Here is a 22724-nt window from a genome sequence, read left to right as displayed (position 1 = left end):
GAGGTCAGCTATTCTATTTACTTCAAAGGAAGGAGAAAGAAGGAAAAGTTAGTCGTTATAATTAATGTCTGCTTTAATCATGGCTGCTGGTTGGTTAAAGTTCTGCAATTTTTAGCAAGGGGCCTCTCCGGCCTTATAGTTTATAGCAAACTATAAAATGTAATAAAAATAAACAAATGAACTATAAAGTGAAATTAGAGTAAATAAAATAAAAAGAATACCAACCACAAAATGTAAAATTTAAATTAAAAATACAAAATTGAGTTTAATTAAAAAGAATCCAAATTCAATAACATTTAGAAGTATAAAAGAAAACATATATAAATTAAAATTAAAATAGAAGTATTAAGTAGCATGAAATTAAATTATGTTAAAATAAAAATAATGAAATAAATGTAAGGTAAAACTAAGTATAAAAATTAATAAATATGAAATAAAGCATAAAATTAAAAGAAAATTTAATTAGATTAAAAGTATGTTAATATACATGTACAACACAAATTTATATATTTATGTCTACTAAGTACATAGGAGCTCTGGTAGCGTAGTGTCTAAGGCACTTGACTGCTAACCAGAAGGCTGGCGGTTCAAACCCACCAGCCACTCCTTGGAAGGAAGGTTGGGCAATCTACTTCCGTAGTGATACTGCCTCGGAAACCCAAGGAGGGGTTGCTATGAGTCGGGTCCGACTCGACGGCACATAACAACAACAACAACATTATGTACATGTCCAGAACACTTAATCGTGCATATGAGGAACCTGTACATAGACCAAGAGGCAGTCATTTGAACAAAACAAGGGAATACTGTGTGGTTTAAAATCAGGAAGGGAATGCGTCAGGGTTGTATCATTTCACCATACTTATTCAATGTATACGATGAGCAAATAAACCCAGAAGCTGGGTTACATGAAGGATAACGCAGAGTCAGGGTTGGAGGAAGACTCATTAACAACCTGCGATATGCAGATGACGCAACCTTGGTTACTGAAAGTGAAGAATACTTACTGATGAAGGTCAAAGACTACAGCCTTCAGTATGGATTACACATCAACATAAAGAAAATAAAAGTCCTTACAACTGGACCAATAAGGAACATCACGATAAATGAACGAAAGATTGAAGTTGTCAGGTATTTCATTTTACTTGGATCCACAATCAACATGCATGGAAGCAGCAGTCAAGATATCAGATATTGTATTGCACTGGGCAAAAGAGCTCTTTCATGTATTAAAGAGCAAAGATGTCACTTTGAAGACTCAGGTGCACCTGACCCAAGCCTTATCATTTTCAATAGCCTTGAGAGCTGGACAATGGGTAAGGAAGATCACAGAAGAATGGAACAATGGATAAGGAAGATCACAGAAGAATGGGCATTTTAATTGTGGTGTTGGTGAAGAATATTTAATGTACCATGGACTGCCAGAAGAATGAACACATCTGTCTTGGAGGAAGTACAGCTGGAATGCTCCTGAGAAGTGAGAATGGCAAGGCTTTGTCTCACCTACTTTGGTCCTGTTGTTGGAAGTGACCAGTCCTTGGAGAAGGAGATGATGCTTGGTGAAGTAGAGGGTCTGTGAGAACGGGGAAGACTCACACAGGGATGGATTGACACAGGCTCTGATGATGGGCTCAGACCTGGCAATGACTGGTGGTATGATGCAGGACCAGGCAGTGTTGAGTTGCTGTGAGTTGGAACTGACTCAATGCCACCTAACAACAACATGTATACATCCTATATATTTATAGTGTAAATGTAATTTGTTCATATACAAGTTTATTGTTTTCTATATAGAATCTAAATAAAACATTCACTACCTTCCCCTTCCAGTCATTGCCACATCCTGTCTCACGACCTCTGCACCCTCCACCCCAACTACTTGCTCATGGTAAAACCTTTAGGCCACCTCCCTAGAGGATTGTGGGAGACAGGGTGCCGGTTCAGACTGCAGTGCGTGTATGGAGGTGACAGAACTGACTTCAGACAAAGACTGGGAATTCTAAAGCGTCAGCAGAAGAGACAGTAGGAATGAGGGGGGACGTCCTCTGGGGCTCTTCTGTCCTGTCCAGGGATGGCAGGCAATTCACCCCACTCATATCCCTGGGGAGTTCAGACACCTGTGACAAAGAGCCTACAGAGCTAGAAGAGGTTCCCCACTGACTCAAAATAGCATCGACCTCCACGTGGAGTGGGGACTGGAAGGCGCTGGGGTAGGTAGGGCCTCTTGCCTCTGGAAGACCCTGGTCTCAAACAGGGAGTTTCCACACAGCCGACTGTTCGTGAGAGGGAGGGCCAAATGCAACCTGTGTAGACCCCGAGGGCTCAGATGGACTTGTCAGAAGCCTTTCCCGGACCGTGAGGGAGGCAATCACAGGAGGAGGACAGTCTGGAGTGGTGATGCCCTTTCTGCAGAAGCCCAGGACCTTGTCCCCTCTACCAGCTTTCCACAGTGGCCTTCCCATACCCAGTCAGGGATGAATGCTGATCTCTGCCCTTGAGCCTGGCCTTGGAAACGCTTCAGCTGTAGGACAAGGCACCGACCATGATGTGTGGTTCAGTACAGGCCCCTCCTCTGGTAGTCCTGAAGGGGCTTTTGCTTCAGGGTGTCTGTGTCTCTCTCTCTCTCACTGCACCCTAGGAACCCTGCAGCACCTAGGAAAACCCAGGCTGTAGGCCGAGGCCATGGGACATGTCCTGCATGACAGTAGCTGCCGCATCCAGCTTCCAGGCATCCCAGCCCAGCCCATACGTGGGAGTGAGAAAACCTCCAGAAGACTGCAGCCCCATTTGAGTGGGATCACATATATTCAGGGTTAACTGGCTCTCAGAAGCTCTGCTAACTATGTCTCCTGAAGCAGCCCCTCAGTTTCTGTAGGAAAAGGCAGTGGCGGGGCCCAGAAAACCCCCTATCTCAGGTGATGTGGTCAGAGTGCCTTAGACGTCACCCCCACTGGCTGCTTTTGTCTTAGTGAAGCTGCTTCACTCTAAATGGCCTCCACCAGGCACTGTGTCCTTGCCAGTCATTCCGGGAGGCTGCCACAGTCACCCAGGGCTGTGTGGAATGCAGAACCCTGGCTCCGCCCTGGAACATCCTGCAGGGCCTCCCTTTGAGATGGGTTTGACATCAGGAGGGCTAATCCCCTCTTTGCTGCCTAAACCTCTGAGACCTTGAGAGAGTCACTCGCTGTGCCTCAGTTTCCCCATCTGGAAGGTGGGGTCTCAGACAGGAGGCTGTGAGGGTTAGCAGGTGGGAAATGCCCACTTGCTCTTCCCAGGCCCTTGTTTGTTTTTGTAAAATGATACTCACCACCTGAGTAAACCTCAGTTCCCCCGTGGGGAGGGACTTCTGTGTAGGTGAGGAAGGTCCTGACCTGGTCCTGAAGGATCCTGGGAGAACCAGGTCAGGAATTCACTTTAAATTACCTCAGCACAAATCGGCTGCAAAAGACCTCTTTAAAGTGCTGAAGAGCAAAGATGTCTCTTTGAAGACTAAGGTTGAGTCTAACCCAAGCCATGGTATTTTCAATAGCCTCATATGCATGTGAGGAGCTTTCGTGGTGTAGTGTCTAAGGCATTTGACTGCAAACCAGAAGGCTGATTGTTCAAACCCACCAGCCATTCCCCGGAAGGAAGGTTGGGCAGTCTACTTTTGTAGTGGTACTGCCTTGGAAACTCGAGGGGATCTGACTCAACGGCAGTGAGGTTTTTTTTTTTTCTTTGTTCATACGCATGTGAGAGCTGGACAGTGAATAAGGGAGACCGAAGAAGAGTTGATGCTTTTGATTGTGGTGCTGGCGGAGAATGCTGAAAGTCCCATGGTCCGCCAGAAGAACTAAGAAATCTGTCCTGGCAGAAGTGCAGCCGGAATGCTCCTTGGAAACGAGAATGGCCAGACTTCGTCTCACCTACTTAGGTCATGTTGTCAGAAGGGACCATTCTCTGGAGAAGGATATTGTGCTTGGTAAAGTGGGAGGTCAGCAAAAAAGTAGAAGGCCCTCGACAAGATGGATTGACACACTGGCTGCAACGACAGGCCCGGGTATAGCATGGATTGTGAGGCTGGCACAGGACCGGGCAGCGTTTCGTTCTGTTGTACACAGGGTGGCTGTTAGTCGGAGTGAACTCGACAGCACCCAACAACAGCACAGACTAGAACATGTATGCATGTGTATACATGCATATGCATGTGTCAGTGCCTGTGCTGTGTGGGCTTGTGAATGTGTGTGTGTTCATGCATGCATGGGCACACGTGGGCCTCTGTGTACTAAGTGTGCAAGTCTGTGCACATGTGTATGTGTGCACTGCATGCATGTGTATATATGCACATGTGTATGTGTCTGTGAGCGCTTCAAACTCCCTGCTCTTGGCAGCCATCTCTTCAAGGGGACTGACTCTCCCAGCTGGTAGCCACCCCCTTATCAGAACCCCAGTACTGCCTAATCTCTGGGTGGCACCTGCCCTGGGCTGAGCGTGCAAACCCCACTGGCTGTAGGACACTCGTGTGGCTATGCAGTGCCTGCGACCTGGCTAGCATGTGGTCAGACCCCCCCAGCCTGGTCTGAACAAGGAAAACCTGACCCGGCCTGTGACCTGAGTGCGAGGGACAGAGAGGCCTCCCAGACGCCCTGGTCCCCTCTGGGTTCCCAGGCGCCTTGAGCCAGCCCCCTCCGGTACCCGCAGGTGCGCGCCCTGAGTAGCGGCTGCGGGGACTGCGCGTGTGCAGAGCGCCCCCTTCCTGCTCCTGTTATTCAGGAGCACGCAGGACCAGGGCGCGGCTGTGGGGGTCCCGCCTCCAGAAAGACACCATCTGCTCCCCCTGCCTGGAGCCAGGCGGGGCCGGTGGCCCGCGCAGGGCGTCCCGGCTGCGGAGTGGGGGAGCGCGCGGCGGGCCAGGTGGTGTGGCGGTGCAGCCTCCCGCACCCTTCCGAGCCGACCGAGATCCGGGTCATCGACCGTGGGGCCCGCCTTCCCCTAGGCGCCTCCCCCGGCTCTCGGGCCGGTGCCCCAGGCGCTGCCTGGTCCCCGCCCCCGCGCCCGGTCCCCATGGAGCAGCTGCTGCGCTCAGAGCTGCGCACCCGGACCCTGCGGGCCTTCGGGAGCCCGGGGGCCGGCTGCATCAGCGAGGGCCGCGCCTACGACACAGACGCGGGCCCGGTGTTCGTCAAGGTCAACCGCAGGACTCAGGTTCGCCGCACGGGGCCTGGGCTGGGGGCTGCAGGCGGGGTGGAGGCAGGTGGCCGCCCAGCGGTGTCGCTGTCGCTCGGGCCCCAGGTCATCTGCGGGTCAGCGGGCTGCAGCGTTGTGTGGTGTCCTGGGTTTTTGTCTTCGCTGAGGGTTTACATCTTCTACCTGCAAACGCGGGAGGAGGCAAGTCTGGGGTCTGGCCCCCCGCTGCAGCTCTCCTTCGCCTCAGCAGATGGAAGGTCATGCGAGGGGCGCCCGGGGGCCCTCTAACGTCCCTCCACCCAAAGGCTGTTTCGGTGAGGTCGGATTTCCACAGCTGCTTACAGTTTCTCTCTCCAGGAATTTGTGGAGTGGGGGGCCCTTGACTAGTGGAGAGAGCTGGCCCTTGCATGGGCTTCAGAGGGGCTCCTGGGCAGCTGGGGGCTGGGGGAGGCCCTGCTTGCACTCTGGGTCCCTTCAGTGCTGTTGCCCCCGGGCGGGGTGGGGCGCTAGGAGGGAATCCAGAGAGGCCTGGAGGGCCAGTTGCTGGTTGTGCCCTGTGCTTGTGCCCCACATACAACATGGAGGTCCCCCAAATTCCCATCTGCTGTGGACTTGACTTTCTTCCCCTCAGTTGTCTGGTTCGAGCCCCCCTTCATGTCCTGTGTTCACTCAGGCTGAGGACTGTGCCCCAGTCTTGTACACCCCAGTGCAGTGCCCCCATCTGCATGTCCCCACCTCTCAGGCCCCTGAGCTGGGATGCTGCTCCTTCGGCCTCCTGGGCCCTGCGCCTGCCCTCCACTCCTCAACTCATTCCAGGCTGTTCCTTGAGGCTCCTGGGGCCAGGCTGGAGACTGGGTTCCAGCTGCAGGGTCTTAGTTGGGGGGAGGGGTGATTAGCTGCAGAGCTCTTGGAACTACCCCGTCCTGGCTGCGGGACCTGGGGCACCCCCCTCTGGGCCTCAGTTTCCCCATCAGTAAAATGAGGTGCCACGGAGATTGAACTGGCTCTGTGGTGCTCTGTGCTGCCTGGAGGGGTGCCAGTGGGCCCAGTGGCCTGGATAAGCATGAGCTTATCAACAGCTGGGACCATTGATAGAGGTGGTGGTGCCCCACCTGCTTATGGGGAGTGGTGTGGGTTGGGGATGTGCCTCAACCGGAGGAGCACCTAGCCTGACCTCCCTGGACCTCATGGTTCCTCCTGCCAGGCTGTCTGCTCCCCATTCCCCTCCTACCCAGGGCAGGTGTCCCTCGGTCTCAGCTGCTAGCAGACTCTCAGTGTGACCAGATACACATAGAGGTCATGGCTGACCCAGGGTCTGTCTGGGTTGGCCTAAGGCCAAACAAAGGGACTAACTCCATGAAGTGCTGACGTCTGAGGGGTGGAGTGGAGTGGCCTGGGTTAGGAGAACCCAGGTGACCTCCTTCCAGAAAAGAAGGCCAGGGCCGGGGGCTGAGTGTGCTCAGTCACATGGCAGGTCAGCACAGGCCTGGAGGACACCATGGGCCATCCATGTGCCTAGTCTGTGGGCAAGCTCATGGAGGAGGGGCCAGGCACAGAGGCGGGTGGGGAGGTGGTTAGGGGAGAGGGAGAGAGACAGAGAGAGAGAGAGAGAGAGAGAGAGAGAGAGAGAGAGAGAGAGACAGGGTGATGGGGAGGAAAGGTCAGCTCTACTCCAATGCCTCAGGGCTCCCAGGGCTCCTCTGCAGCCCCACAGCATTTGAGGCCCTAGACCCTGAGGTTGAGTCAGCAGGTGTCTACTGGGAGGAGCCTCAGATCCTTCCTGGAGGACTTGTTGCTCCTCTCTGGACATGGAGGCTTGCCCCAGGCCATGGCCACCTACCTCATCCCTCCTGACCTGGCAGAGATGAGGAGGGCTGTGTCTCCCCTTGGCTGAGGGGGGAGCTGGGTGGTGGAGTAGGCACCCCCAGGCAGGTGTAGTGGGGCTCACTTCTCCCTGGGATGCTCAGACCTGGCAGGGGTAGGGTGCCCAGAGTCCTGTTTTGGAAGTTTGAGGGAAGGCCACTGGTACTGAACCGTCCTCCATCAAATGTCCCCTCTGCCTTCCTGCCCCAGTCAGGCCCTCAGGGCTCAGGGCTACAGCCCCTGGGTCCACCCTTTTTCCACAACTGGTCTTCTTGTTGCTCCGCCTTCTTACCGCCAGCCCTGGTAGCCCTGAGGCACTGCAGCTCCTCTTTGGGGACACACCCCTGAAGCCCTGGCCTTGCCCTTCTGAATTTTTGCAGCCCTAACAGTATGACAGGCCTATGGCCGGCCTCCTGGCGTTAGGGTAGACTGAGACATCTAATCTCATAATCTCAACATCACACCCTTCAAGTGATGATGAGTCTGCCACTAGAAGCAGGTCTGCAGGCTCATTCCGGCCTTGGAATCTTCCAGGTGGTCCCTGGAAGCTCCTTCAACTGGGACCCCCACTTGCCCTCTGAACCCCTAGTACCTGTGCAAGTTGCTGCTCAACCCGTGCACAAGAGCAGGTATCAGTGGGCCTTCCTGGACACAGGCAGCGCCCGAGGCTCTCAGCAGGGCTCACTGTCACATCCTGTCTACCTCGCAGCCTCAGGTCAGCGTTTCTGCAGCTCCTTCCTATCTGAAAGACCGCTCTGTACCCCACACCCTGAGGGTGACACCTTGCTCCGGGTGGCTCAGGTGGTTCTGGGCTCTCTCATGACTCAAGTCAGCATGCAGAGCTGATGCAGGCATCTGGTCGCAGGCCCGGCAGATGTTTGAGGGGGAGATGGCCAGCCTGGAGGCCCTCCGGGGCACAGGTCTGGTGCGGGCGCCTCGGCCAGTCAAGGTGATCGACCTACCAGGAGGAGGGGCCGCGTTCGTGATGGAGCACCTGAAGATGAGGGGTTTGAGCAGGTGCGTGCACACGTGTGTGTATGGGGGTATATGTACATGGATGTGTGTGTACAGCATGTGCACACGTGTGCATGCATGTGCACGTGCATATGTGTGAGTGAGCATTTGTGTGAGTGGATGTGATGAGAGACAGAGAGACACAGAAAAGACAGAGCATGAATGAGCGAGAGCGTAAGCCGCTGCTGAAGAGAAGCGGCAGGGCCCAGGAACCCCGGGTCTGTTCTTAGTGGAGACAGGCGTTACCGCTTTCTGGTGGAAGGCTGTGTGTTTGCTTATGTTAGTGTTGGCTTTAATGCGGCTGCTATCAAATAAGCATATTTGAAACCATCACCTTCTCCATCCTTTAAAGTACATTCCTGACAGCTCCCCCTGGGCAGCATGAGGGCTGATTCTATTAATTATCTGGAGTTCTATTTAAATTGTTTTCCTGATTACAAAAGTCATACACATTCATTGTATGAAATGTGGACATGCCAGCTTGTAACAAAGACATAAGACATCCACAGTTCCATCAGCGGGTACAGCACCACGAATGTTTTAGTATGGGATTATCATTCCAGTCTTTGTCCTCTGTGTGACAGGCATCGTTTTTACAAAAACTGGAAGCTGATTTTTCACTTACTGATACTCTCTGGGCCCTCTCTCCTTACTCCTGAGCACCTCCTGTCTGCCGGAGCCCACCAGCCAACTCCTGCTTGGTGGTCTGACACCACTTTATTCTTCAGAAAGGGTCATAACCTGGGGTCACTTTTAACTTTTTTAAAAATGGAGAGCATTTGTTAACCATTGTATTTTGAGCCCCAGGTGCTGGGTTGAGGATGGGAGGAATCACTCCTCCACACACCCTATCTTTACTGAGTGCCCACTCTTCCAGGCCCTCTTCTCATGTTGCCAAACAGCCCCAGAGCATGGCAACCAGGTGCACTATGGGATTGGACCCAGAGGGTTTTCAGTTCAGAAGGAGATAGCCAGGCCTTTCTTCCTAGTTAGTGTTAGTCTGGAAGCTCTGCTAAAACCTGTTCAACATGTTAACAAGAAGCAAGCCTCTGCTGACATACAGGCTGTGGCTACCTGTGGGGTGCCTTGGCCAGGAATTGAACTGGGGTCCCCCACATGGAAGGTGAGAATTCTACCACTGAACCACCACTGCTCTTATCTATTTACTCGTTCTGTGTGCTGAGCAAATAATCCCAGCAGCTGGACTACACAAAGAACACAGCATCAAGATTGGAGGAAGACTCATTAACAACCTGAGACATGCAGATGACACAACTTTGTTTGCTGAAAGTCAAGAGGACTTGAAGCATTTCCTGATGATCAAAGATTGTAGCCTTCAGTATGGATTACACCTCCACATAAAGAAAACAAAAATCCACCCAACTGGACCAATAAGCATTGTCGGCATAAATGAGGAAAAGATTTAAGTTGTCAAGGATTTCATTTTACTTGGATCCACAATTAATGCCCATGGAAACAGCAGTCAAGAAATCAAATGACATACTGCACTGGGTAAATCTGCTGAAAAGACCTCTTTAAAGTGTTAAAAAGCAAAGATCTCACTTTGAGGACTAAGGTGTGCCTGACCCAAGCCATGGTGTTTTCAATCGCTTCATATGCCCATGAAAGCTGGACAAAGAATAAAGAAGAATCAGTGCCTTTGAATTATGGTGTTGGTACTGGCAAAGAATATTGAATATACCATGGACTGCCAGGTGAACGAACAAGTCTGTCTTGGAGGAAGTCCAGCCAGAATACTCTTGAGAAGCAAGGACAGTGACTTCATGTCATGTACCATGAGCATGTTATCAGTAGGGGCCAATCCCTGGAGAAGGACATCATGCTTGTAAAGTAGAGTATCAGGGAAAGACCCTCAATGAAATGGATTGACACAGTGGCTGCAATGATGGGCTCAAGCATAACAGTGATTGTGAAGATGGGGCAGGACCACACAGTGTTTTGTTCTGTTGTATAGGGGTCACTGTGAGTCAGAACTGACTCAATGACACCTAACAACAGCAATGTTTTTAAAAAAAGCATGTAAGCAATTCTCAAAAGGAACTTTTTTTTCATTAAATATTATTTTGTTATTGTGGTAAGTATACATGTCACAAAACATATGCTATTTCAGCATTCTTCACATGTACAGTCTAGTGACATTAATTCTAGCAACATGTCTTTTTTTTTTTTTTTTAAATTATTCTTATAATTGGCTGCATTTCTGTTTTCCTCAGTCAGGCATCGAAACTTGGAGAACAAATGGCAGATTTGCACCTTTACAACCAGAAACTCGGGGAGAAGTTGAAGCAGAAGGAAAGTACAGTGGGTACGATCAGATTGCTATCATATCCCTTGACCTAGCTGCATTGTCCCCAGGTGGGTGCTCACTCTGTTTCATTGTGGCATTTCAGTAATGGGTTGACTTGCATACCATCTCCCTTTACACTTGAGAACTGGATTGTTAAATGAGGATATTTTATGGGACTGAAAAGCTAGTAGAACTGGCTCACGACCCCTTTTATACCCAGCCCTGCTGTCCAGTGTGCTTGAGGCAGGAGTGTCTTGGCTGGTCCATATGTTGACTAATTGCTACTATTTGTAGTCCATCCTTGGTCTACCCATGTGCTAGCAATTACTGGCCGTGTCTGTACCAACACTTTGCTGCAGTCTGGCACATAAGAGAGAGACCAAGTAGCTCTTTCAGACCAAGGATCTCTGTTGGCAGGCAGAATGGCTGGGAATGCTGAGCCCCAGTACGTGACCAAGTTTGGCTTCCACACAGTGACTTGCTGCGGCTTCATCCCACAGGTGAGTGCCTGAGTGGGATGTCTCTGCTTAGGTGATGACCATCCTGGATGCCTAGGTACTGCTCTTCCTACCTCTTGTCTGTGGCACAGTGCCAGTCCCCCAAGTATTAGCAAGATTACCTAGCTGATTTCTGAAAGTGAAGTGTTCACTGTGATACCTGGGATGTGGGGAGCCAATTTAGAGGTTCACCGAGCCGGGAGGCCATGGAGTAGGTGGAACAGCATTCCAAGCAGAGGGTACTGTAGGTGCAGAGGCTGAAGTACAGGTGGAAGCATGATGGGGGTGAGGGACCAGAGAGGCAGAACCCAGAGACAGGGAGTGAGGAGCCTGCAGGAGACCTCAGCCCCCATCCTGGGGCAGCCCTGCACTACTTTTGAGGGAAGTGGATACTCTCTAGGAGCTCTGGTGGCATATTGCCTAAGGCATTTGACTGCTAACCAGAAGGCTGATGGTTCAAATCCACCAGCCACTCCTCAGAAGTAAGATTGGGTGATCTACTTATGCAGTGATACCGCCTTGGAAACCCAAAAGGGGTTGCCATGAGTTGGTTCCAAGTTGACTGTAGTGAGTTTGGTTTTGGATACTCTCTGGCAGCCACACCAGGCCAAATCCTGGGGAGGTCATCAGGCCTCGGATGCCTGGGTATGGCTTACTGAGTGGTGCATGTTGGGGACAGAGACACCGAAGCAACTTGCCAGTCATCCTGAGGAGGTGGCCACATGTGGGTATCCTGTGGAGAAGTGAGCTATGGAGAGGTTGCCCCTGACTAGGGGTGGCTGGGTATGGGTCTCTGGGAAGACCTTACCAGTGAAACTGGGTGCATGAGAGGATGCCCTACATTGGGTTCCTCATCATCAGGACCTGGGGACGATCAGATCCTGGATTAAGCCCTGGTCACTCCTGGGCTTCTCTTTCTCTAAGTGCTGAGATAAAATTCACTACAGATTAGTTTGCAGTTTTTGGAGTTTACGGTAAATGGAATGATACAGTACATACTCATGTCATCTATCAGCTTTCAATTGGCCCATTATTCATCCGTATCATTGATGTATCAAAAGTTCGTTCCGTTGTGTGGATGTGCCGCAGCCTGTTTACCCTTCGCCTGTCATGGGACATCTAGGTTTCCAGCTTTTGCTTTTACAGATCAAGCTGTTATTCACACACAAGTCTTTGTATGGACAAATGTTTTCATTTATCTTGGATAGTATCTAGGAAGAGAATGAATGACTGGATCAGATGGTAGGTATATATTTAATTTTCTAAGTTGCCACACTGTTTTCCGAAGGGGTTGCACCATCTTACAGTGACTACCACCACCAGTGTGAGAGTTCCAGTTCCTCCATATCCTCACCTAAACTTGATGTTTTCAACTTTAGCCATGCTGATAGGACTGTCCTGATGTCCATTTAAGTTCTAATGTGCACTTCCCTTATGACTAGTGAGGTGGACTATCTTTTCATGTGCTCGCTTGCCAACCATGTATCCTCTTTGGTTCAAATCATATCCCCGTTTTGTGAATGGGCTGTTAGTTTTCTTATTACTGGGTTTTGAGAGTTTATATAATTTATATATGTCCTTTCTCAGGTAATTTGAAAATATTTTGTCTAACCTCCTCTAACTTCACAAAAGGGATCATAAATCACCATCAGCAGCCCAAGGCTTATTCCCAGGAGGCAGAGGTCAGACATGCTGCCATGCTCCAACCTTTTCCCAGTTCTGACACCAACTGTTCCTCCCATGGCACTCTGCTGGGTTTGATTATTCATTGCATTGGCCACACAGAACTCACAGACAATACTCACTATTATGGGGTTTATTACAGAAGTAACAGGTTACACTTCAGGATCAAGAACAACTCAGCTTCTCTCTGGCCTTGGCCTCTGCTGTGCTTGCGCCAGTGTTACAAAGCTCTTTCAGCTTTGCTGATAGGTGCCCAAAGAGGCACCTCATTCCACCAGCAAGCCTCCTACCCAAAGGCACTCAGCTTTCTTGTTCTGTGGGCCAGGAAGCCTGCCACTCTGTCTTGTGCCAGTCTCTTGGTTCTGCTGCCTCTCCTGCCATCTTGCTGCCAAGGGCATCCAGCACAGGGGTATCGGGTCCAAGGATGCATTCCACTCCTGGTTCTTCTGTGTTGATGGTAGTGAGAGCCTCTGGGAGGGTTTCATTCTAAGCCTAGCGGGTTGGCAAAACTGACTAATCCGCACATTAGGGTTCTATACACCTTATTTCCATGGTCCCACCCCCACAAATGTGCCAGGTACCTTATTTACAGTATTATCAAGCTATCTAATCCCCTTGGTGGGCCACAGGCACCTCACATCTGCATAGTCCTAGCCAGTCATCTGGTGGAAGTCACAAAGACCATGGCTAGAGAAGCCATATTAAGTAACTCACTGCACCACAATTTTTTTTTTTTGCAGTTTGTGATTTGTCTTTTCGTTTTAAAATTTTTAGAGTCTAATTTATGGATTTTTTCTTTTATGACTCATGTTTTAGCACTGTATATAAGGAAGCTTTGCCTAATTCAAAGCCACAAAGATTTTCTCCTATTTACCTAGGGTACTGGATTTTGTCACATGCTTTTTCTGCATCCATTGAGATGAGCATATGGTTTTCTGTTTTAGTTTGTTAATATGGTGAATTACATTGGATTTTCTTCTTCCTTTTTTAAAAAATATTAAACCAACTCCATTTGGTCAGGAAGTAATAACTTTTTAATGTATTGTTGAAGTCTATTTGCTAAAATTTTGTTAGATTGTTTGCATTTATATCCATGAAGGACATTCGTCTGTTGTTTTATTTTTTTGTAATGTCTTTGGTTTTGATGCAGGCCTCACAGAATGAGTAGGAATGTATTATTTTTTCAGTTTTCTGGAAGTGTTTGTGGGAAGTTGGAATTACTAGTTTTTTCTTTAGATGTTTGTTATAATTCACCAGTGAAATCATCTACGTCTGGAGTTTTCTTGGTGGGCAGGACTTTAACACACGTTCAGTTTCTTTAACAATTGCAGTGTTATTCATGCCATTTCTTTCTTTTGGACTGAGCTTTGGTAGTTTGTGTCTTTCAAGGAGTTTCTCAATTTGATTGAAGGTGTTGACTCTATTGGCATAAAGATATTTATAATCTTTCCTTATAATCCTTTTACTATTTGCAGACTCTGCAGTTACACCACCTCTCTCATTCCTGATGCTGGTAATGTGTTGGCCTTGTTTTTTTCTCACCAGTCTAGCTAGAAATTCATCAATTTTACTGATCTTCTCAAAGAACCAGCATTTTGTTATGTTGCTTTTCTTCTGTTGTTTTTCTGTTTTCTATTTCAGTGCTTTCTAAAAAGACGTTTATTGTTTCCTCTTTTTTTTTTTTTCCTACCTTGGGTTTAAGGAGCTCTGGTAGCATAGTGCCTAAGGCACTTGACTGCTAACCAGGAGGCTGGCAGTTCAAACCCACCACCACTCCTTGGAAGGAAGCCTGGGCAATCTACTTCTGTAGTGATACTGCCTCGGAAACCCAAGGAGGGGTCGCTATGAGTTGGGTCCCACTCAATGGCACACAAGAACTACCACCACCACCTTGGGTTTAATTTGCTCTTTTCTAATTATTTAAGCTTGGAAGGAGGATGGGGCAATCTACTTCCATAGTGATACTACCTTGGAAACCCAAGGAGGGGTCGCTATGAGTTGGGTCTGACTGGACAGCACATAACAACAACAACAACAATTGCTTAAGCTGGGTCATTGATCTGAGATCTTCCTGCCTTTTATATGGAAAGTGTATTTCTTGTAGTGTTTATGGTTGGTTCTCACTGTAATGTGATTGTGATGTGCTCAGGGTTAAGTCTATCATTTTGCCATTTGTTTTTTATTCGTCTCATCTGCTCGTTGTTCCTGTTTTCTTTTGATCTGCCTTCTTTTGGGTCAGTTTTGATGAGTCTCTTCTCTCCTTTGGTGGCCTATCAGCTGTGACTGCTTTAGGGGTTGGGCAGGATGCCACGTCTCTGTCCTGTGGGCATTAGCTACAATGTCAGCCTCTTGTCCCTTGCTGCCCAGGTGAATGAGTGGCAGGAGGACTGGCCGACCTTCTTCACCCGGCACCGGCTCCAAGCGCAGCTGGACCTCATTGAGAGGGACTACGCCGACAGAGAAGCACGGGAGCTCTGGTCACAGCTACAGGTGGGGTGTGCCTCTCTGGGAGAGGAGGTATCTTCTCACAAGCCCACATTCGTGTGGGACCCCCTGTAGACGGGAACCGGAGCAGGGCACAATGGGCCTGAAGCAGAGCTGTGTCATGGACACGTGTAAGTGCCTAAGAGTTGGCCTGATAGGGTGCTGAGGCTATGCTTGACTCCTGAGTGCCACTCTAACCTGCTGGGCCATCAGGCTAACCTTAATCTTCCCTTATGTGAAATCAAGAACCATCAAGTCCATGCTCAAGGGCTGATTTGTTTGGAAGATCACCAGGCCTGTCTTCTGAGGTGCCTCTGGGTATACTCAAACCTCCAGCCTGTCAGTTTTATTATGTGAACTGGGGGTGGTTAAATGATAGTGCCTGGCTTGTGAAAGGTGGCCATTATGATTACTTTTGTTATTTAGTAACACTTTTCCAGTCTTACCCTGTTCCATTCTTCTCTGCCAAGGCTCAAGTGTCTTCCGTCCTAGTAAAAGCAGGTGCCCCAGAGACACTAGTTCCAAAACATAACTCTCAAAATGTGAAAAATGGAATTCTATCAAGCCACGGTGAACGTGGTCAAAGACATTTTACTCTAGCCATTAGTGAGGTAACTAGGATACAAAAGAGGTACAGATAGATAAGTGAACAGTGGGGAAGGAGCTAGGTACCAAACTGGGCAATGAAACCCTAACCTTTGGGGTTTGCTCTTCTACCGAACAGTTTCCGTATGGAAATTTTTTTTTTTTTTTTTTTACTTTCCCATGTTAAACATTATAGAATTGTAAAATGCCTGGACCTAAATTAGCACTAAATAGTAAATCAGCATTGACATTCCTCCAGATGAGGGGCCCCTTATCCCAGGCTTAGTGGACAGTGCCCTGGTGTGACCATGGACGGACATGCAGTCATCTTTGCCTTATATCCAAGTGGCAGATGGAGAGACCATGGCCCCCAAGGCCCCAGTAATTCTGTGCATGGTGACTGCTTTCCTAGGTGAAGATCCCGGATCTGTTCTGTGGCCTGGATATCACTCCTGCCTTGCTCCATGGGGACCTCTGGTCGGGAAATGTGGCAGAGGATGATGCCGGACCCATCATTTACGACCCAGCTTCCTTCTACGGCCACTCAGAGTTTGAACTGGCAATCGCCTTGATGTTTGGGGGTTTTCCCAGGTCCTTCTTCACCGCCTACCACAGGAAGCTCCCCAAGGCCCCTGGCTTCGACCAGCGGCTGCAGCTCTACCAGCTCTTTAACTACCTAAACCACTGGAACCACTTTGGCAGAGAATACCGCAGCCCGACCCTGGGCACCATGAGGAAGCTTCTGAAGTAGCGGCTGCTGGCTCTGGTGCCCTTGCCAAGGGTGCCCTCCGCGTGCTTGCAGATTACTAATAAAACATACAGAAGCCAAGGGTCTCCAGGGGTCACACAGCTGTGTCTTAGCAGAAATTTCACTCTCTGGGGGTGGGAGTGCTCCACCGTGTCACCCAGCCCACAGGCAGGAACCACTGGGGAAGGTCTTCGACAGGTTCATTTCGTAATCTGGGGGAGGTTGGGCATAGAAATTATCACAGACGTGGGTTTTGCTTAGGTTGAAACTGGTGCCATTTTCCACGTGGACCCCACTTGGCTCGTGTTTCTGGTTCACACAGAATTGGAGCCAGCCAGTGGGAAGTGCTGAGTGGGACTCACTGGAAGGCAGGGCCCCTGCTGTGGGGACCAGGCATTTGGGCTGGGGCCACTGGCTGCCGCTGTCCCTGCTCCCACCTTAAGGTGGAGTTTCACGGGCTAAAGAAGGAAGGTCTTGGGTACTGGGCGCCCATATACCTCCATTCTTTCTGGGAAGTGTGGTGGCATGGCGGGTCCATAAGGCCCCGAGGACGGTAAGCACTGCAGACGGGCAAGTCTGGTGAAGACGTCCTGGAAACTTGTTCCCCGGACAAACCGCTTGGTCCGCAACTCCGTGCGGGTCGGCCCGGGAGCTAAAAGGCCGCGCTGGGAGGAGCCTGAGGGCGGCTCAAAGGGGCGGTGCAGCTCTCCGCGTCCCCCGACTGGCCCAGTGAGGGGCGCTGGCCCTGACGTTCCTTCTCCGAGCGCGGCCCTTCGCCCGGAGGGCGGACCGGAGCTCGCCACACCCAGACCCCGGCTCAGCCCCTGGCTGCGCCCTCCACTCTTGGAGCCGCTCAGGCTCCACCCACGGTCTCAAGCTCCGCCTCTGCAGCTCCCTGACCTGGGGCTGTATCCCACGCGCTCGGGCCCCGCCCCTTTCCCGTCCCTAGGCCCCGCCTCTGCCCCGGCCTTCATGTAACCCAGTGCTGAGTTCCTGCTCCCGCTGTCCGCTCCCCGCCCTGCTCTGTGCCCTCAGTTGGTCCGCGCCGCGCCCTTCCCAAGCTCCACTTCCGCCTGGGCATTGTCTTGGTCCCACGCCCATCCCTACTCCGGCGCCCCTTTCGCGCTCGTTGTTTTGGCGACTGGCGCGCTCCGTAGCCGGGCCGGCGTGCGAGGTCAGAGGTCGCGGGGTGGGGCTGGCGCCTGTTCAGCCTCCTCATTTCTCACGCTTCTTCTCTCATCTTCGCTGCTGTAGTGGACTTGAAGCCGCGAGCGCGTGAGCCGGGGACCGAGGGCTGGAGGGCTGGAGGGCGTGAGCCGGGGCTCGCCAGGGCCGGGGACGCGGGTAGGAGCCGGGTCTCCCGTGAGGGCTGAGGCCCGGCGGGCGTGGTCGCGGCCCCCAGCGCGGTTACTGTGGTCTCTAGGCACCGAAGATGGCACTAAGCGACGAGTCGGCGGCGGGCGCCCCGGAGGAGCAGGAGGAGGACGCCGGCCGTGAGTCGGACGCGCTCGCCCGCGGCGCCGCCCTAGAGGCGTTCGGCGAGAGCGCGGAGACGCGCGCGCTGCTGGGCCGCCTGAGGGACGTGCACGGCGATCGGGCGGCCCGGGAGGTGGCGCTGGAGCGGTTCCGAGGTGCGTGCGGCATCGCCGACGGCCCTGTTTCGTGCCCGCGCGGGCTCCCGGCACGAGGACCGCGGATGCAGCGCTCTCCTGGCCGTATTGCCCGCGGAGCGCCCAACTCCGCCCTCCTTGGGGGCGGTTCTGAGCCGGCGACCAGGAGGGGAGGGACGGGAGGGCGACAGGATAGCTCCACCTGCTGCAGTTTAGGGAAGGGACTGGCTCGGGCCGGTGCTTCCTGCGCGTCGCGTCCCCTTCGCCGCTGTCTTTGACCCGGACGAAGCGCACGCTGACTGCGCCGCTGTGTGCGCACGACCATCACACGCTGTGACGGCAGAGGGTCTCTGCTTTTTGTTTAACGTTATTGCCCGCGTGTGGTCGCGAACGTGGCACGCACGACGGAGGGTATAGGGCGCTTGTGCGGGAGCCCTGTGCTGGCGGGAGAGAAAGTAGTGCCTTTCCCCGGTGGTCCCTGGGGCCGAGCCGAGGCGAGTGTAGCACACCCCGTCTGGACTCCACATAGGGTCTTAGGAGGCGGTTGGAGAGGGAGTGTGCTCTCTGAGATGGGGCAGGGATGGAGAGAGGGGTCGGGAGGGTCAGCAGCACAGCTCACCCCACAGACCCTTGGTTTGAAAGCCTTGGTGAGCATCAGCCTCCCCGTGCAGCTTGTTTGGAGGCAGGTCTCTGCCCTCACCTCAGGGATGCTAGCGCCCTGGTGGCTTCCAGTAGCAGTGGTCCTCAGCGCCAGCTTGGTGGAACGCGGTTCCACAGGGATGGGAGCTGCCCTGAGCCCGCGTGGTGGTGGGGTGTCAGTGTTTGGAGAGATTTCAAGTAAGAGGAAGGAAACGCACGCAGAAAAGCCCAAGCCTTGCTTTGTGTGTTGTGGAGAGGAGGTATGTGCAGGGGGAGGGCTGTGCCACATGTCACCTTGGGGCACCTTGGGAGTAGATTTTCTTGCCTTGGATGTAAGTAAGCAAAGAACAGGCACTGGCCTTGGTCCTGAGAAATAGCCCGTGAAGATCCCAAGGGTCTGACCGGTTAGAAAAAGACATCGATAGGTGAACGTTGTAGGAAAACTACGTACGAAAACGTGAGAATATTGACTATGGCCAACTGAGCTGTTGATTTAAGGAAGTAGACCCAAAGGCTTTATAACCTGGAATGCAGGGACTTCAGAAGATCAGCTTCCTGAAGAAGCCCTTGGAGGCTGACTGATGGGTGCTGCTGTAACAGAAGTACCACATGTGGCTAAACAAATTTATTCTCTCACAGTTTGTTGTTGCTGTTAGGTGCCATCAAATCAGTTCTGACTCCCAGTGGCCCCGTGTGCAACAGAACCGCTCACTGCCCCGTCCTGTGCTGCGTGAGCCGGTGTGGCAGCCACTGTGTCAGTCCGTCCTGTTGAGGATCTTCCCCTTTTTCACTGACCCTTTATGTTACCTAGCAGGATACTCATCTCTAGGACTGGTCCCTTCTGACAACATAACCAAACTACATGAGGTGAAGTCTCACATTCTTGCTTCCAAGGAGCATTTCATCTGTACTTCTTCCAGGACAGATTTGTTTTTTCTTCTGGTAGTCCATGGGATTTTCAGTTATTCTTTACCAGCACTACAAGTCATATGCATCAATTCTTTTGTCTCCCTTATTCATTGTCCAGCTTTCACATGCATATGAAGCGATTGAAAATACCGAGGTTTGGGTCACATGCACCTTAGTTTTCTTTTTTTTTTTTAAATTTTGATTTGGGTGAAGATTTGCAGAGCAAATTCACTTTCCATACAGCAGTTCACATATACTTTGTCTCATGTCATTGACCACAGTTTACCACAATGCAACAGCTCCCCTCCCACTTCCTCCCCATAGTTACCTCTTCCCAGTGTCCATCCCTCCATACTCTCCTGCCCCCTGAGCTGTCTCCCTGTGCATAAGCAGCCCTTCCTTCTCCCATGATTGTTCTCTCCAGGGTGTGTGTCTACTTGAGGTAAATGCTTAACTCACATGCCTGTACTTTGTTTGGCTGGAAACCACAGGTGTGGGTTCAATTCCAGACCTGAAGGGCAGCTAGGGGCCATAGTCTCAGTGGTTCCACCAGGCTCTATCGGATCAGCAAACCTGGTCCCCACCTTCTTTTTTCTTTTTTCCTCCAAATGATTTTGAGTTTTGTTCCACATTGTTCTCCCTCTCTATCCAGGATCTCCTACATCCCTTCTAAGTGGATGACAGTGGTAGCCGGGCACCATCTAGTTCTTCTGGTCTCATAGTTGTATAGGTTGCAGATTGGATGGTGTACCAGTCGCTAGGACTGATTGTTTCCATTAATTTTGGTTTTCTTCTTTCTTCTTGACGAGGAGAGACCCATCATTGTACTAGATGACAGCTTGCTAGCTTTTAAGATCCCACTTGCTACTCGCCAAAGTAGGAGGACATGCACCTTAGTTTTCAAAGTGACATGTTTGATCTTTAATACTTTAAAGAGGTCTTTTTTTTTTTTTTAATTGTGATTTGGGTGAAAGTTTACAGAGCAAATTCACTTTCCATACAGCAGTTCACACACATGTTGTCTCATGACATTGACTGCAATTTACCACAATGCAACAGCTCCCCTCCCACTTCCTCCCGATAGTCACCTCTTCCCTGTGTCCTTCCCTCCATGCACTCCTGCCCCCGAACTGTCTCCCTGTGCATAAGCAGCCCTTCTTTCTCCCATGATTGTTCTCTCCAAGGAGTGTGTCTACATCAGGTACATGTTCAGCTCCTATGCCTGTCTTTTGTTTGGCTGGAAGCCACAGGAGTGGGTTTAATTCCAGACCTGAAGGGCAGCTAGGGGCCATAGTCTCAGTGGTTCCACCAGGCTCTATCAGACCAGCAAACCTGATCTCCTTAAAGAGGTCTTTTGTAGCATTTTTGCCCGGTGCAATATGTCATCTGATTTCTTGACTATTGCTTCCATGAGCTTGATTGTGGATTCAAGTAAAATGAAATACTTGATAACTTCAATCTTTTCTCTTTTATCGTGATGTTGCTTATTGGTCCAGTTGTGAGGTTTTTTTTTTTTAAACGTTGAGGTATAATCCTTGCTGAAGGCTTTCGTCTTTGGTCTTCGTCAGAGAGTGCTTCAAGTCTTCTTTGTTTTCAGCACTCAGGGTTGTGTCATCTGCATGTCACAGGTTGCTAATGAGTCTTCCTCCAGTCCTGATGCCATGTCCTTCTTCTTATAGTCTAGTTTCTCAGATTAATTGCTTGCATACAAATTGAATAAGTATGGTGAAAGGATACAACTTTGATGTATACTTTTCTTGATTTCAAACCATGCAGTATCCCCTTGCTCTGTTAGAATGACAGCCTCCTGGTCTATGTACAGGTTCCTCATGAGTGCAATTAAGTGTTATGGAATTCCCATTCTTCCTGGTGTTATCCGTAATTTGTTATGATCCACACAGTTGAATTGTCTTCAGCAAAGTTTCACTTGTGTGTGATATTAGCAATATGATTTGCTGTTTTCTGCATTCTGTGGGATCCCTTTTTTTGGAATGGGCACAGATTATGGATCTCTTTTAGTTGGTTGGCCACGTAGCTGTCTTTCACATTTCTTGGCATAAATGAGTGAGCCCATCCAGTGCTGCATCCCTTTGTTGAAACATCCCAGTGAGTATTCTATCAATTCCTGGATCCTTGTTTTTTGCCAGTTCCTTCAGTGCAGCTTAGACTTCTTCCTTCAGTACCATCAATTCTTGGTCATATGGCACCTCCTGAAATAGTTGACCATTAACCAGTTCTTTTTGGTATAGTGACTGTATATTTTTTCCATTTTCTTTGGATGCTTCCTGCATCATTCAGTATCTTGCTCATAGAATCCTTAAATATTGCAACTTGAGGTTTGAATTTTTTCTTTAGTTCTTTTAGCTTGAAAAATGCTGATTGTGTTCTTCCCTTTTGATTTTCTAACTCTAGGTCTTTGCACATATCATTATAATATTTTATTTTGTTTTCTCGAGCTGCCCTTTGAAATCTTCAGTTCTTTTATTTCAGCGTTTCTTCCATTCACTTTACCTACTCTCCGTTCAAGAGCAAGTTTCAGAGTTTTCTTCTGACATCTGTTTTGTTCTTTCTTTTCTTTCCTGTCTTTTAACTGACCTATTGTTTTCTTCATGTGTGATGGTCTTGATGTCATTTCACAATTCATTTGGTCTTTGGCCATTGGTGTTCAGTGCCTCAAATCTGTTTTTAAGATCATCTCTTATTTCAGGTGAAATATAATCAAGATTGTATTTTGGCTCTCCTGGACTTTTAAAAAAATGTTTCAGCTTCAGCTTGATCTTGTATATGAGAAATGAATTGATGGTCTGTTCCATAGTCAGCCCCTGGCCTTGTTTTGACTGATGATATTGAGCTCCTCCATCATCTCTTTTCACAAATGTAGTCAAGTTGATTGATCATCTGGTGAGGTTCACATGTATAGTTGCTGTTTATGTTGTTGAAAAAAGGTATTTGCAATGAATAAGTTGTTGGTCTTGCAAAATTCTGTCATGCAATCTCTAGTGTCCTTTTTGTCATCAAGGCTGTATTTTCCAACTATGGATGCTTCTTTGTTTCCAACTTTCACATTCTAATCACCAATAATTATCAGTACATCTTTTTTTTTTAATATCTTTTTTTAAATTTTATTTTATTAGGATTTGGGTGAAGATTTACAGAGTAAATTCACTTTTCATACAGCAGTTCACATATACTTTGTCTCATGTCATTGACCAAAATTT

General features: G+C 49.8%; 2 protein-coding genes across 2 annotated transcripts in view; both read left to right on the top strand.

Moving 5' to 3' along the window:
• The first annotated feature begins 5043 nt into the window (after window positions 1-5043).
• On the top strand, window positions 5044-16351 carry FN3K (fructosamine 3 kinase). Its single transcript, XM_007959550.2, has 6 exons — window positions 5044-5184; window positions 7895-8046; window positions 10278-10369; window positions 10769-10851; window positions 14899-15021; window positions 16013-16351. The coding sequence occupies exons 1-6, from the start codon at window positions 5044-5046 to the stop codon at window positions 16349-16351; spliced, it is 930 nt and encodes a 309-aa protein (XP_007957741.1).
• A 1429-nt stretch (window positions 16352-17780) lies between these two features.
• Window positions 17781-22724, top strand: part of TBCD (tubulin folding cofactor D) — a gene marked incomplete at its 3' end in the record, with an annotated part of 232325 nt that continues 227381 nt past the window's right edge. The window contains exon 1 of the mRNA XM_007959786.1: window positions 17781-17979. Coding sequence (XP_007957977.1) covers window positions 17781-17979 — 199 coding nt within the window. The remainder of the gene's footprint in view (window positions 17980-22724) is intronic.

Source organism: Orycteropus afer, unplaced genomic scaffold, assembly GCF_000298275.1.
Source record: "Orycteropus afer afer isolate SDZICR_OR568_19922 unplaced genomic scaffold, OryAfe1.0 scaffold00018, whole genome shotgun sequence".
Lineage (NCBI taxonomy): Eukaryota > Metazoa > Chordata > Mammalia > Tubulidentata > Orycteropodidae > Orycteropus > Orycteropus afer.
The sequence above is the reverse complement of the archived record's forward strand: the minus strand, read 5'-3'. Positions and strand labels throughout refer to the sequence as shown.